Below are 16,421 nucleotides of genomic sequence, written 5' to 3'. Positions count from 1 at the left end.
CATCAATAAATATATAATTGTAACTTACCAAGAAAATTCCGTACCGATTTGACATCAATGTTTTACAAAACAGTTTTCTTGAGAAAATGTCGTGTAAAACAAATCAATCTGAGAAAACTATAAGAAAACTACAAGATATAAGACCATCAGTATCATTTTTGGGGAATCGGGGTTGGGGGGGGGGGGCACTCAGCTTACTGTAAACCAACTTTTATTCGCATGCGAGAAATTTTCGCGATGTTAGCGAGAGCCTTGTCGTCGCGAATATTTCTCGCCGCGAACAAATCCATTGTCTATAGTTTTTTATAATAATACAGGTCTGGATAAGGCTTTGTCGCGAACATTAGTCGTCACGAACTATTTTATTGGCAGTTAATCGCGAAATAAAGTCGCCGCGAATAAAAATTGGTTTACAGTACCTTAATTTATTACAATGGTTTAAAACATTTGCATTTCCATATTGGAAAAAGTGTTTAGATTTTTAGTTTATATATATACTTCTCAAATATTCGTCTTCTTTGAAGGCGTCATTTTGTATAGTAAATAATCTTGAAACGATAAAGTGCTGCGCACACATTAAAAGGCGAAGACAAAATTGCTAAGGTGTTAAAGGGAGAGTGCGAAGTTGGGAACGCAAATGAGCGATACAGTAGTATCGTTCCTTCGTCTTTGCATCCTAGGAGTTTTGCCTTGCATCTTCGTACTCTAGCATCTTCGCCTTACATGCGAAAGTTCGAAGGTCGAATTGGCCTCACCAGAAATTCATAGGGGATTCGATACTGTTCACTTCCAATATTCCGGGCGTGAATAATCTGATAAAGTTTTTAGATTAATAATTCTCAGTTAATTGCTTAAACTAATGGAATGGCTTAACCTTATTTAGGTAATTAAAACAACCAGCAATTTAAAGGAATAGCAATCACCTGTGGGAACGGGAAAACACAAAAGTATGAAAGTATTCAGTTGTCTTTCTGGGTTTAATACTGATGCATATACCGTGGTATTTCTTATCCAGAAACAAAATGAATATATATGAAACCCTTTTTAAAAACTGCACGCACTTTATTGTATATGGTGCAATGATGCAATACAGAGAGATAGTACAGAAGTCTAGATGGCAGTCTATTCATTATTAAACAAGACAGTAACTAAACCAAGCTTCTCCACGGAATATTTAGTCTTCAATGACCCAAGCACAAAGAGTACAACTCATCAAAGAATTTTCAAAGTCACTGCTAGACCGTTGAGAACGGACAGACACTGTTTTGACACACAACTCTTCTCTACCATTATTACACTTAGCAGGTCTAACGAAGTAAAATCACTATAATTATTAAATACCTAATTTATTTCCAATTACGACCAAAAGTACCTAAATTCATCGGAGTATGATGAAATAAATGAGTACCAGTGTGTTAGTTTTTTTTTTTTTTTTAGCATTTTCATGAATTTTATTGATTTTTAATTAGAAAGAAATTCAACATTTCCTCTTTTGAAAACCTACCTCAAACAAAAGAAACAGAATTGAACGAGACAAAAAATATTGATGATTTATTTCATCTACTTCATGTACTTTTAATAATAGTAAACTCGTTTTCTCTTATTCACTTACACCAAAAATCTATCCATTTTTCTTTAGCTCTTTTTTCTCTTTGTGCGTGATGATTGTTGTTTAATCTATGTTTTGTTCAGGAAGTTTTTGACATTTTGAATATCTTTAAATCTCTGCACAAATGCAGTCAACTTAGGAGGCATGTTGATCGCATGATCAGAGAAATATTCAGGTATGACATCCAATACATTATATACCTGGATATCTGCAATGGATACCTGTGAATCACAAATAAAATTGTATATGAAAAATAAACATGAGGCCCACGGGCCACATCGCTCACATCGCTCACATCGCTCACATAAGGAACAAAAGGCGTTATAAAATCAGCTTTATGAATCATCATGCAAACTAGCTGGACAATGTAGTATAATACATCTAGATTATGTATAAATAAAAAATCAACCCCCAACCCCCCCCCCCCCCTGAATATTCTGATGTTTATAATGAAGTTGTCTTTTAACAGGATGATATTAAAGTCATATTACTTGCTGAACATTGCAGTTCTCAATAAGAACCTAAACTCTGAACTCCCTGTAAAGCCCAAGAATCGCCCATGAGTTAACATTTTTAAAGAATCAGCAATATGTCAAAATGATTGCATATAAGTAAAACCCCTATTATTTTTTGTAAATAATTAAAATGTTTTCCTTTGTAAAATTGTAACCCCAATGTGGCTGCACCCTAATTTACAATATTTTGATTTGAACAAATTTGAGTCTACATTATCTGAGGTTGCTGTCACTAATGATGCAGCTTTACTAGGCAGATTGTTTTATAGAAAAAGATTTTTAAAGATATTTCTCTATTTATTCCTATGTAATGTTCCCCTCATCCTATCCCCGGGGATCGTGATTTAAACAAACTGAAATCTACCTTACCTTTCACACAAGTTTCAGCTTTTGTGACCAATTAGGTTTTGAGAAGAAGATTTTTAAAGATTATTCTCTGTATATTCCTATGTGAAAATTCAGCCCCCATTGTGACCCACTCTACCCCCGGGAAATCATGATTTTAATAAACCTGAATTGTCCTTACCTGATGATGCTTTCATACAATTTTCAGCTTTCCTGGCTGATTAGTTTCTAAGAAAAAGATTTGTTTTTAAATTTACCCTATATATTCCTATGTCAAAGTTTTACCCAATTGTAACCCCATCCTACTCCCCGGGGGTCATGATATTCACAACTTTGAAAGAAACGTCATGAAAATGTTCCCTCACTTGTTTCAGCTTTTCTGATTGATTAGTTTCCGGAAAGAAGATTTTTAAAGATTAACTCTAAATATTACTATGCAAAAATTCTAGGCCTCAAATGTGGCACCACCCTACCCTCGGAGGTCATGATTTTCACAACTTTATATCTACACAACCTTAGGATGCTTCTATTAGTTTCTGAGAAAAACGGTTTTTAAAATTTACTCAATCTATATTCCTTTATAAAAAAAAATTAAAATGTAAAAATTTGACCCCCCCCCCCCAATTGTGGGTCCATACTTGCCCGGGGGGTCATGATTTTCACAACAGTTACTTTGAAATAACAATACATAATGATGCTTCCAACCTAGTTTCAGCTTTTCTGACTGATTAGTTTTTGATAAGATTTTCAAAGATTTACTCTATTTATTCCTATGTAAAAAAAAAAAAAAATTGTGGCCCCACCCTATACCAGGGGTCATGATTTTTACTACTTTGCATTTATACTACCAGAGGATGCCACCATCCAAGTTTCAGCTTTCCTGGCTGATTAGTTTCTGAGAAGAATTTTTGTAAAAAAGTTTTAGCTTTCCTGACAAAATGTGTTCTTGAGAAGATTTTTGAAAAGTTCTCAATTTTTTTAATTATTCCTAACTATCTCTCCTTGAAAAAAAGCATGGCCCTTAAATTTACAATTTTGCATTGCCTTAAGGTGCGTTGTGCCAGGTTTGGTTGAAATTGGCTCAGTAGTTCTGGAGAAAATGTTGAAAATGTGAAAAGTTTACAGACAGACAGACGGTCGGACAGACAGAGAGACAGACAGACAAAAAAGTGATCAGAAAAGCTCAGTTGAGCTTTCAGGTAAGGCTAGATAATAAATACTGAGCAATTCAAAAATTCATAATCAAATCAATGTATCAAATTGATTCAGCTATCTTTTCAATGAATAAAAAAATGGAACAGTAGACCAATCAATAGAATAATTATCATTATTTGTTATGCCCATGTGTCTTTCTTAAATTATCAGCTATATAATAACTGCAACTAACGATGAATTGTAATGTCCTAAACAATATCCGATATCGAGTTCAAAGATTTACTATAACAAATATACTATTAAATACCTAGTTTATATGATTTACGAACCATGGTATACATGTACATTAACGTCAAATGCAAACGTATCACATGATAAGTAATATCATATAGAGATCGCATGCTAGAGATTGTATTGTGATATTGTTGCTTTTGTATTTACATTCAATCAATAAGTAATTCAAAAATAAAAGTAATGTTCAAGAAGAAAACTCGTTAGCTAAGGTTTCTCCACTGTTGATGAGTGTATTGTTCAAGCAATTTATTCCGTGTTTAAATTTAATGATTAATATATGTACAGTTTAACTAAAATAAAATTTGGATACTTTACGAATATTTTTTTTCATGCTGTAGGAGCTCAGACAGGTACACTAACAGAGCAAATATAGCGACGACTGCTTTCCAAACAAAACTCACTTTAATTCTTTATTGAGTTCCATAGAATAGAGTAATTTATAAAAAAAGAAACTAATCACAATCCTTTATTTCTTTTTTTTTCAACCTTATTAGCCCGTTGAACTTGTCATTAGGAAAGCTTTCACATATACAGTCCATTTTGATACAATTTTTCATGAAAAATACAGTTAAGCAATAAATATTCTTTGAATTTTTAAATAAGGCTTCAAAATCACTAAACAATTTTGTAAATTTGTAATTCATTAAAATTCGATCGAAATGTGCAAAGAAATTTTAACCTTACCAGGTACATGTAAAAAAAATGTTGAATTATAGTGCCTACTTGCCTTTGTACGGTGTTTCATAAACTTCAGCGATTCTATCAAAACAACTTTTCAAATTGTTAGATTTTATTGTCATTTCACTTTAAATTGTATCAAAACACACCTATCAATAAGAAACAATTGGCAAAACCATGAATCTTAAATACCGATAAATGAATCACATTTCACTTAAATACCGATAACAGCTCACTATTTTGAAGTGCTACTGATGACGTCATGCGAAAATCAAAAGACCTAGAATGGATTTAAAGGGGCATGGTCACGATTTTGGTCAAAAATTATTTTTCAGATTCTTATAATTACAATGCTTCTGTAAGGCATTCCTAATAGGCAACCGAAATTTGAGTGTAATTCGATAAATTATAAGCAAGTTACAGAGCTTGAAATTCTTTGCTATGTAAACAAAGCGTTTGTTTACATTCTGAATGTTAAAGTGAAAATTCCAAAAAAAAAAGATTGACAAATTAGGTTAAAAATTCTTTAACTGGTATATTGAACCTATGTAAACAATAACAGGGCACGAGCCTTGTTTACACTGCAAAGAAATATCAGTCCTGTATCTTGCTTTTAACTCCACGACTAACTCTCAAATTTCATTTTATCATTAGAAATGCATTTCTAAAGCATTGTAAATAATAAAAATAGAAAAATAGAATTCGACCAAAATCGTGACCATGCCCCTTTAAATGAAAAGCGTCATAAAGTTATCACATCAAATTTTTCTCATGAGAACGATTTTGGGCGAAATGCTATAATAGATGCGATATTATATCCAGGCCAGTTCATCCAACATAAAAAATTCATTAATTTAATCTTTGTGTAACACACGATGTCAAATTTGTTCTAATAAGGTAAACACAATGACATACAAGGTGAAATGCATTCTGGTACACATGTTTGTTACACTGTTAAATTAGTATGCAGAAAAGTAATGATATATGACAAATTCAGTTACTCAGTAATCAATGACATGATTGTAGACTTGCCTGATCTCCGACAAAGAATGTATCGCCGTTGTGATTTTCCTTAAGGGTTTCCTCCATTATACCAAGAAATTCTTCCAGGCGCCATGACACCATTTCTTTTTTTAATTTCTCTTTTGCCGCCTCTACTGTTTCATTGTAGAATAAACGTTCCATTAGGAATATTATGTCGTCCACAGCACCAGATATGACGTCAATTCTTGTCTTTTCCACGTTGTTGCTTCCGTAATAACCTGAAGAGAATTCATAACTTTTTACCAGACTTGAATAAACATCAAAATATATTATTATATTAAACACATCTGGGATTTTTGGTACCAGTAATGTCATATGCATGTAACAGAGTCTCAATGTATTTAAGATTTACCAAATTCTCTGCCTAGATAACGCAAAATGGCACCACTTTGTGAAATTAGATTTCCATCAACTTCTAGCACGGGAAGTTTCCGGTGGGGCATATCTATTGTTGGAGAGAAAAATGAATATTCATACATACGAAAATCAGTCAGGTTAGATAAAACTGGTAAATATATTTATGTACCAGTTGGCCAAGAGAACTACAAATCTTTGCATTAATTTAATGAGTATTTTGAATGATATTTCAGGCATAATGAATAAACAAAGCCAACATTCCATTAAAATCAAATAGACAGTCAATCAAATCAAACTCATTCCTTATGCAAACATCATTAATTGATAATCCTCTACCCAATTTTGGATGTTTTTTTACGAAACCATTGGCTCTTAAAAACATCTTAAAGGAGTTGAAATTTCACCTTTCGAAAACATCAACCTCGGTGTTTAGTTTCAGCTTGGGTGTACCAATTTTAGAACTTATACTTGAAAGAAATTTAAATCACACCTTTTTTTGTTAAACGTTTTACTAGGTCTACATCACTGTGCTTCAAACTCTGACAATCATTCCTGGCAGAGTAAAGTTTCAACTAGATATAGACAATCTGGTAGTCTAACAAACACTCAATGCAATTGCCTTGCGGTTCATTAATTTTATAAACAGTGATTCATGTAAATAATGACTATACTAGAATTTCACGTAATCAAAAGTATTAGTAATTTGCAATTTTGCTCTCTTTGACTTTTGAAACAAAAGGAGAACTATTGAACAGGATAGTGGAGTTACAACGGTACGATGACTATATTATATCAAATAGTCACTTATATAAATGACCTGCATCGAAAACCTGCTTGCAAATCAATTATTTCTTCCAGAATCAAAAACATGACTCCTACATATATATTGTGTGATTTTATATTTGCTTTACCCAACGAGTATAAAAGGTGTATATATTCGCAAGGCTTGCCGAGCGAATATAACCATTTCAACGAGCTGGATAAAGCAAAATAAAATCACACAATAATGGATATTCAATTTATCTTATACGATTTGATTTATATTATGAAACTTTTGAGACGGTCCCTTACATGACCCGAATTGATTTTTTAAAAGATTAATAACGATGATGCATCGTTGTGTTATCCGATCATTTTGATCTTGCGCAATACAATTTAGTACGTCATTATGATCGAGATAAATCTTAGTGTTTTAATGTAAGGTTTCACTGAAATAAACCTTCAAATCATTATTTAGCTCTCAATAATTTTTCCTAGAGCTTATTCACTTGATTACTGACCAGAAAACTTGAATAATTTTATTAACATTCACAAAATTATGAATGCTCGTTATTTTGAATTGACACGAGCGAGAAACAGTTGTTGATGATTTTTAAAACAAACACTAGCCTAATGATTCGAAAATATTGAAACAGGATGCTTACTGGTTGTGGAATAAAAGTCTTGAGAAACATTACTGTGGAATCATTAGATTTCGTGGTGGCTCAATTTTCGTGGATTTCGTGGGTACCTCTAATCCACGAATTAACATCCTCCACGAATAATATATTAGGGTTATAAAGTCATATTTCGTTTTGTAGGTATAAGAAAATAAACGAAATTACGTCCCCACGAACCTATAAAATTTCAAGAATCCACGAAAATTGGCCCCTGCGAAAATTGATGATTCCACAGTATTTCGGTAAGTTCTTGTATATAAATACAACCAATGCGTTCTATTTTCATTGCGTCGTCAGGACGAACTCCTTGATAGCTAGCGTGATTTGCAGTTTTATCTAATTTAACTACACAGTGGTGTCGAAAGCAAATTGAAAGTGTGAGGTGGAGACTAAACTTATCCAAACTCCGGATCCTGACAAACGAAAAAAAGTCTTTGGTTACGGTTAAGTATAACTTTGCCCCGACGCCTATGGTACACAGTTATATGTTTTCCTTCCATTTATTCTGTTTTTGGTAGTAGATATAGTTGCGTTGAAAGTACAAGCATATCTTCATATATAGTACTATACGGAGTGTTGATGAGTTTGCCGGCCTCATATCTAGTATACTAGTAATATAGTGTGTCGATGAGGTCACGAGCCTCATACCAGGTATAATATACGGTGTCGATGAGTTCACGGGCCTCATATGTAGTATATAGTATATGTAGTATAATATAAAGTGTCGATGGGTTTACGGGCCTCGTATATATAGTACTATACGGAGTGTTGATGGGTTCGCGGGCCTCATATCTAGTATAACATAGTGTGTCAATGAGGTCACGAGCCTCATATCAGGTATAATAAACGGCGTCGATGAGTTCACGGGCCTCATATGTAGTATGTAGTATATGTAGTATAATATAGAGTGTCGATGGGTTTACGGGCCTCATATCTGGTATAATATAGCGTTTTGATGAGTTCACGGGCCTCATATCTGTTATGATTTAGAGTGTCAATGAGTTCACGGGCCTCATATCTGGTATAATATAGAGTGTCGATGAGTTCACGGGCCTCATATCTTGTATAATATAGAGTATGGATGAGTACACGGGCCTCATATCTGGTATAATTTAGAGTGTCGATGAGTTTACGGGCCTCATATGTGGTAGAATATACGGTGTCAATGAGTTCAAGGGCCTCATATGTGGTATAATATAGGGTGTTGATGAGTCACGGGCCTCATATCTGGTAGAATATAGAGTGTCGATGAGTTCACGGGCCTCATATCTGGTACAATATAGACACGATGAGTTCACAGGCTTCATATTTGGTATAATATAGGGTGTCGATGAGTTCATGGGCCTTATATTTGGTATAATATAGGGTGACAATGAAGTCACGGGCCTCATATCTGGTAGAATATAGAGTGTCGATGAGTTCACGAGCCTTATATCTTGAATAATATAGGGTATCGATGAGTTCACGGGCCTCATATCTGGTAGAATTTAGAGTGTCAATGAGTTCACGGGCCTCATATCTGGTATATATATATATAAGATAGGGTGTTGATGAGTTCACGGGCATCATATTTGGTAGAATATAGTGTCGATGAGTTCACAGGCTTCATATCTGGTACAATATAGAGTCGATGAGTTCACAGGCTTCATATCTGGTATAATATAGGGTGTCCATAAGTTCAGGGGCCTCATATTGGATAGAATATAGAGTGCCGATGTGTTCACGGGCCTAAGATCTAGTACAATATAGAGTGTCGATGAGTTCACGGGCCTCATATCAGTACTATATAGAGTGTCGATGATGTCACGGGCCTCATATCTGGTATAATAAAGGTTGTTTATGAGTCACGGGTCTCATATCTGGTAGAATATAGAGTGTCGATGAGGTCATGGACCTCATATCTAGTACTATATAGAGTGTCAATGATGTCACGGGCCTCATATCTGGTATACTATATGGTGTTGATGAGTTCACGGGCCTCATATCTGGAAGAATATAGAGTGTGGATGAGGTCACGGGCCTCAGATCTAGTACAATATAGTGACAATCAGGTCACGGGCCTCATATCTGGTAGAATATAGAGTGTTGATGAGTCACGGGCCTCATATCTGGTACAATATAGAGTGTTGATGAGTTCACAGGCTTCATATCTGGTATAATTTAAGGTATCGATGAGTTCACGGGCCTCATATCTGATATAATATAGAGTGTCAATGAGTTATCGGGCCTCAGATCTAGTACAATATAGATTGTCGATGAGTTCACGGGCCTCATATCTAGTACAATATAGAGTGTCGATGAGTTCACGGGCCTCATATCTGATAACTAGAAAATAGAGTGTCGATGAGTTCACGGACCTCAATTATAGTACAATATAGAGTGTCGATGAGTTCACGGGCCTCATATCTAGTACTATATAGAGTGTCGATGAGTTCACGGGCCTCATATCTGGTAGAATATAGCGTGTCGATGAGTCACGGGCCTCATATCTGGTAATATATAGAGTGTCGATGAGTTCACGGGCTTCATATCTGGTATAATATAGCGTGTCGATGAGGTCACGGGCCTCATATCTGATAGAATATAGAGTGTCAATGAGTTCACAGGCCTCATATCTGGTAGAATTTAGAGTGTCGATGAGACACGGCCCTCATATCTGGTAGATTATAGAATGTCGATGAGTTCACGGGCTTCATATCTGGTATAATATAGGGTTCCGATGAGGTCACGGGCCTCATATCTGGTAGAATATACAGTCAGTTCAAGCATATCTTTTACAACATACACCATAGCATAGCATAGCATTGAAATCTCATACCATAGCATTGGAATCTCATACCATAGCATTGGAATCTCATACCATAGCATACAATCTCATAGAATCGCATTCGTCATATCATACCATAGCATACCATAGCATAGCATACAACATTATTTTAACTCGGTTTTAAATGTTTTTATTTGAAAAAATAAATGTTGACATGATAGATTTGTGGTAAAATTTGGCTTCTTATTATTTCACTTCGAAATGTGTGGAACTCTTCTGTGTATGGAGGCGTTTTTGTTCCAATCTGATAGCATACCATAGCATAGCAAAGCATACCATATCATTAAGCCCTTCATTTCATTTTCTCATAGCATAGCATAAAATTCTCATAGCATACCATACAAATCTCATAGCATATCATTAAAATCGCATACCATTTCATAGTATAACATTGTAAAAGATATGCATGAAATGACTGTAGAGTGTCGATGAATTCATGGGCCTCATATCTTGTACTATATAGAGTGTTACTGAGTTCACGGGCCTCGTATCAATTATGATATTGAGTGTTGATGAGTTCACGGGCCTCATATTTTGTACTATATAGAGTGTCAATGAGTTCACGGGCTCATATCTTATATTATATAGAGTGTCGATGAGTTCACGGGCTTCATATTTCGTATTTTACAGGCACTTGATACAAGTAATTTTTACAGTTTTAAAGTCAGGGGCAAACTTATTTTCATACTATCATTTATAATATAAAAAAGAAGCTACATAAACACATTATTTTTACGGAAAGAATGTTAGTTTTAAACATTCGTAATAGTAAGATCATATGAAGAGAAATCTTCGTCATGAAGGATGGGCGGAGCGGAGTGAAGCGAAGCGTAGCCCATTCTTCTTGACGAATATTTCTCTTCATATTATCTTACTGTCTTAGAACAGAACCCAAGCCAATGAAATCAAAGATTTGAGGAAAATACACCGGCCCCTATTGTGTCCAAATATTGCTGTGCCTTGAATGACATGTAAGGAGCCTTATTTACGTGAAAATCGAACACGTGTATTTTTAAGATGGACTTCCAACCACGTCATGTTAGAATGAAGATGATTTGAAGGATATTGGTTTTGAATAAATAGGATATTGAGATTAATTGTGTAAAAGTGTTAAATCTATACAGATGATTAAAAATATACATATAATCTGTACAAGGTAACCAAATATGCAAACGTCGTGTTTTCTCTTCAATAAATATAATTAACTGGCCAAAAAATTGCCCAAACAGTCTTCAAAACATTGCTGGTATCTGATAATAAGGTGACAAAATTTGTGCAATTTAAATAGGAAAAGAATTAAAAGTTCTGCACAGAATTCATTGTGATTTAAAATAGTAAAGCTTTTCTTTGATTTGTGTGTGTGTGGGGGGGGGGGGGGGGGGGGAATGAATACGTAAAGTCACGCAAAGAAGAGTTTCCGAAACGCCCCTTTTCAAAGTTTCCACCAATCAAAAAGTCTTCATTACTCGAGAAAAAGAAATATTCTTCAACACGAAGACTAAATTCTTTGCGAGAATTTGGGACATTTGATTGGCTCAACAACTGGGTTATGTTAAATAGAAGAAGTACACAAAAACGGCTTACGTATTCAAAACGTGTGTTTACAATCGAGTTCACAGGCTTTCTGCTATTAAGGTCTCGGGCTTATAGACTCTCCCTTCGAAAATAGGTCACTAAAGCGTTGAAGCGAGGGGCTAAGTCACAAATAGTTCGGACAGGAAGCATTTGATAAAGCATCACTCGTTTGATAAAGCAAATGTTTATCACAGGAGTAGTATACACCACACGTATGAAATGAAACACCATAGCCATTAACATTTGTATAACCACATGAATAGGACTATTGATATGACAATCACAGGGTTTTTGCTCTATTGTTTGAGATACGTGAATTGTATTAGGCAATGAATTTAATAGAAAAAAATAAAAGATTCTCAAATGCAACATATAAGCAAACATCAGAAAAAAAACATAACCAGGCGACAACGCCAACAGTTTGGTTAAGCCAAAATGAGCATATGTAAAGGATACCCAAATCAGGATGTAATGTGGAATAATAGAATCTGATGCACCTTACTTGCTTTGATATCCTTCCATTCTTTGCGAGTAACTTTGACATCATCGAAATCAACTCCAGCAATATGCAGCAATAAACGAATCGGCTGACCGCGGCCTTTACTAGCAAAGTAAAGGAGTTTGAATTTTCCCATCTCGAGCGTCTTCTTCTCTCTAAATAACTGATAATTATTTTTGTTCAACTTTACAGAAGCTTACAAAAATTTATTACATGTGTAACGCAGTTGTTTTACGCTTTAAATTATTACTTTATAAATTTATTTTTATATAAAAAAGTGAAGCTTGTATAATGCGACTGAAGCGATCTTTTTTTCACAAACATTGATTTTTTATTTACAAAAAAATTTCCTGATTATTAAATACAAAAATTGACAGCTTTAAATACATACATTTTAAGTACCACCTGTATAGCATTACTTAGAATGACCTTTTATGAAAATTTTACACATCCATCGTCGTAAAGTGGCTGACACATAATTTTTCATATCGGTAAAAATTGTCATCATTTTGTCGAATGCAATTGGATTTAAAAAATTTGATATTTATGCTAATTTAATTATAATATCTGACGTTTCTTGAGATGGAAAGGTACATGTAGGTCAAGGTATTTTTTAAATGTTTACTGCAATGACCCGAAAGGACGGGTCTGTTTTATACTTATGTTTTGTACCTGTTCTTCAGTCAAACACATTAATGTTTTTGTTAGATAAAGTTGTTTAAAGACTATCTATAGATTGTTTGTTTATTAAATTGTTTTTATTATCGTGTTGAGTAAAAGATGACTTTGGCTTACAGATTTAGAGATATTTTTTAATTATGATATGTGTGCCTAACCTGGGATATATTTTATGAAAAAAAAATACTAATACCAAACCTCCAAAGTATTTTGTTAACAATTAAGTACTATATAATTTCACTCTTAAATAAAGAATTATTGTAACATGCATAAGAATATGTGTTTATTGTCTCTAATAAAAAAAAAATGGTTTACTAAAACATCAATGAATCTCTTTGAGATTTCTTTGTGACTAAAACTACGATGCCACTCTATAAAGTTCTTGGTTAGTACATGTATGTCCTTTATCTTTACGTATATTTTATAACGATAGTAATTACGGGTTGCAAAAGGGGTGTAGTATCGACAGGCATCCAATATAAAGATACGCATATAATGACTGCGTGTAGTATTCAAAATAGTGTTTGGTGTCTTAGTTAAGCTTGCCCAAACTAACATTTAGCTCTTTTAACTATGGTTTTACAATCTATTTGTTCCCTCCATCTTTTCTAGTTCCCCAAAACGTCTGTTTTATATACTCTATATAAATATGATGTAATAAACAAAATTACCTCCCTAACTTTGGTGACTTTCCCCACACCATAACCGGGAGGTTTATGTTGCCAAAATGTACACCGTATAAACAGAACTTATTTACAAAAAAAATGTATGGAGCGCCAGCGATAAACAGAATCAGGGTAAATAGTTACCGTTTACAGCTATGACTTGTATGACAATGTTATTTATCGACACTATTCTATTCTTCAAAATCACAAACACGTGCACCAAAGATGTCCTATAAGATTCTCCAACGATCTACTTAAACTATCAGTATGATGAACTTGTATTTAAAGAATACTCAATATATCTTTGGATTATCCATAATGACAGCATGCAACCAAGTAGTGCTTGCTGTTACAACCTGTAAACAAGATAGGAAAGGCATATATAAAAAAAACACATCAAAATGTTGTCTTATTTAATCATTGATCATTATGACTCTGAGCAAGGTAAGCGTACAGCCCAAACAGCGTGATTTGACACGTTAAAAAGTATAAAAATTCACAAAAAAATAGACAAAACATATAATCTTGTTTTCTGGCTCATTCATTACAAAATTAAACTCGGTATATGAAATCAAAACTTCTTTAACATTTTTCTAATTAAATATAAAAACAAGTTAATTTGTGATTAGAATACAAACTAAAAGCTACTATAAGCTGTGATGTGCATATACATACATAACCGGAGACATATACAAATCCACAAAGTTTTATCAACAAAAACCAGTGTTTACAATAAATACTGTTATATATGATGTATCCTTGGGTAAAAATATATATCGAATAGCTTACATATTTACATGCCCATCTAACTTGCTTAGATGACCCATTAATTATTGTGCTCTTGATTTGTTGTGGTGGTAATAAATGAAGTGTGTTATTAAAGCAAACATTAATCATCAACTGAAGCAAAACAAACACGAGCTTTTCTTTTTCAATTGGAGGAACCGGTTTCCTGGTTAATGATAGAAAAACTTGTTCTAGTGAAAATCTGGCGAACAGAATAAACCTCCACTTTTTATTACCCTGAACAAAAGTTAAACTGAGACTCTGAATTTTAAACTCTTAATATCCAAGTTGATACTCAAAAACTTTTGTTCCCGGAAATTCACCTATCAAGAAATTGCGTACGGGACCAAAATTTTTGCGTTTCCATGATCGTCACATGCTAAACGTACAGTTGATGTAAATCCCTGCGATAACTTATTCTTGAGATGCCATGGACTCCCAAAACAAATAAATTGTCCATTCACCATAATTACAATCTTTGTGCAAAGATCTAGAGTGTCGCATTTAATTCTTCCATGCTAAAACTAATTCCAGAGAAGTATATTAATATTATTTGTTGATTGCCCATCTATTCATTTTGAAGTACATGTACTATTATATTTCAAATTATTCCCCGATCATAGATACTTGATGATAAAAATGTTGTTATTTGATTTCAATTGAAAAGTTTCTACTGTAGAAAATATATCTACAACTTTTGAGAGGTTAAGACCAAATTTATTCCACTTGGTCTGACTTTGGACAAAACATTCCAGATTTGTCTACGAGCAGCAGGATCCACGCCTGTTGTCGGTTCATCCAGCATCAAAAATGGAGGATCTCCAACTAGTGCAATCGCAGTGCTCAATTTCCTTTTGTTCCTACCACTTTTGAAAAAGAATTGTTCTCAGTATTCACCATTAAAAGAAATAACTAAAGGTTTGATGTTAGTGGTTACTATATACAGTAAAACTCGGTTATAGTTAAGTCCTAGGGGTTTTTGGAATAACTTCGTTATATCCTTAATTTGTTATATCTAAAGCGAATTCACTATATACACATCGTTTACTTTCACCAGACTATAATTTTTGCTAATTGAGGCTTAAGAAAGAAAAAACATTAATTTGATGCATTTAAAAATTTGATTGTGAAATGAAAAAATAACATGAAAATGTATTGATTCAAACTTATTTGTTAAATGGTACCGTAAACTTTTTTAAACTGTAAAGAAATCGCTACAAAGGTGTTCAATTTTGTTACTGATCACCTCTAGGCGACTCAAAATCAGTTCGCAAATTCGTTATATCTGAATCCATTATAACCGTATAATTTTGCAAAGATTTTTTAAAGATTCTATAATTACCGGGAACTCAAAAAAAAACCTTTCCTATATCCGAGAATTCGCCCTAACCTTGTTTGTACTAAACGAGTTTTACTGTTTATAAACAAGAATAGATATTCGTGTGAACGTAACATATTCAGTAGTATATGATTCAGAAAATATTCAGCTATATTAAACAAAATTTAACCTATCAGCAGGAGATATTTATGCTGTGAAAGTAAAAAGCAAATCAAACGAGAATTTGTAAAGACAAAACATTCTTTAAAATGAAGCAACATACCTAATAGAAAATAAAATCTAACTTGGTTATGTAAGAGGATAGTCTAGGATCTCACTAGATTCCCTCTTTCTGTGTAGAATCGATGTTATTATAAAAAGCACGACTTCAAAAGTAAACAACAACAAAAAAACAAACAGCGTCAAAGTAAAAGCTTCCGCTATACCAAATAGTTACACAAAGAGACATGTTTTGTCAAAAGTGTTGGCATTTTGTTTCTTTTTTTTTAATATCGAGAGAATTGTCTATCTTTATTAGTTTTCTTATTAATAACGTGTTTTAAAAACAGGACTATCCATCTGGACACATACAATGCATATGAATTTCCATGAACTACTTTGCTGCGCTTTGAAGAAA

The 16,421-nt window shown here is 33.7% G+C and overlaps 1 protein-coding gene and 1 pseudogene across 1 annotated transcript; both read right to left on the bottom strand.

The window, feature by feature from the left end:
* Positions 1 to 1,536: 1,536 nt before the first annotated feature.
* On the bottom strand, positions 1,537 to 12,516 carry LOC128161519 (glutathione S-transferase 2-like). The gene is made up of 4 exons (XM_052824818.1): positions 12,341 to 12,516; positions 5,993 to 6,085; positions 5,629 to 5,858; positions 1,537 to 1,830 (listed from the first exon to the last, which is right to left on the bottom strand). Exons 1-4 carry the CDS (start codon positions 12,471 to 12,473, stop codon positions 1,678 to 1,680), a joined length of 609 nt encoding a protein of 202 aa, XP_052680778.1. The 5' UTR covers positions 12,474 to 12,516; the 3' UTR covers positions 1,537 to 1,677.
* Positions 12,517 to 14,094: 1,578 nt separating this feature from the next.
* Positions 14,095 to 15,761, bottom strand: LOC128160885 (phospholipid-transporting ATPase ABCA3-like; annotated as a pseudogene).
* Positions 15,762 to 16,421: the final 660 nt, after the last annotated feature.

This window comes from Crassostrea angulata, chromosome 8, assembly GCF_025612915.1.
Source record: "Crassostrea angulata isolate pt1a10 chromosome 8, ASM2561291v2, whole genome shotgun sequence".
Taxonomy (NCBI): Eukaryota; Metazoa; Mollusca; class Bivalvia; order Ostreida; family Ostreidae; genus Magallana; species Magallana angulata.
This window is presented reverse-complemented; position numbering and strand designations above follow the sequence as displayed.

Excerpts from the sequence above, each read along its gene's own strand:
- LOC128161519 (XM_052824818.1), bottom strand. The coding sequence starts at position 12,473 with ATGGGAAAATTCAAACTCCTTTACTTTGCTAGTAAAGGCCGCGGTCAG. Across the intron at positions 6,086-12,340 it reads ATGGAAGGATATCAAAGCAA|ATATGCCCCACCGGAAACTT; the intron begins GTAAGGTGCATC and ends CTCCAACAATAG. Across the intron at positions 5,859-5,992 it reads TTATCTAGGCAGAGAATTTG|GTTATTACGGAAGCAACAAC; the intron begins GTAAATCTTAAA and ends AATTCTCTTCAG.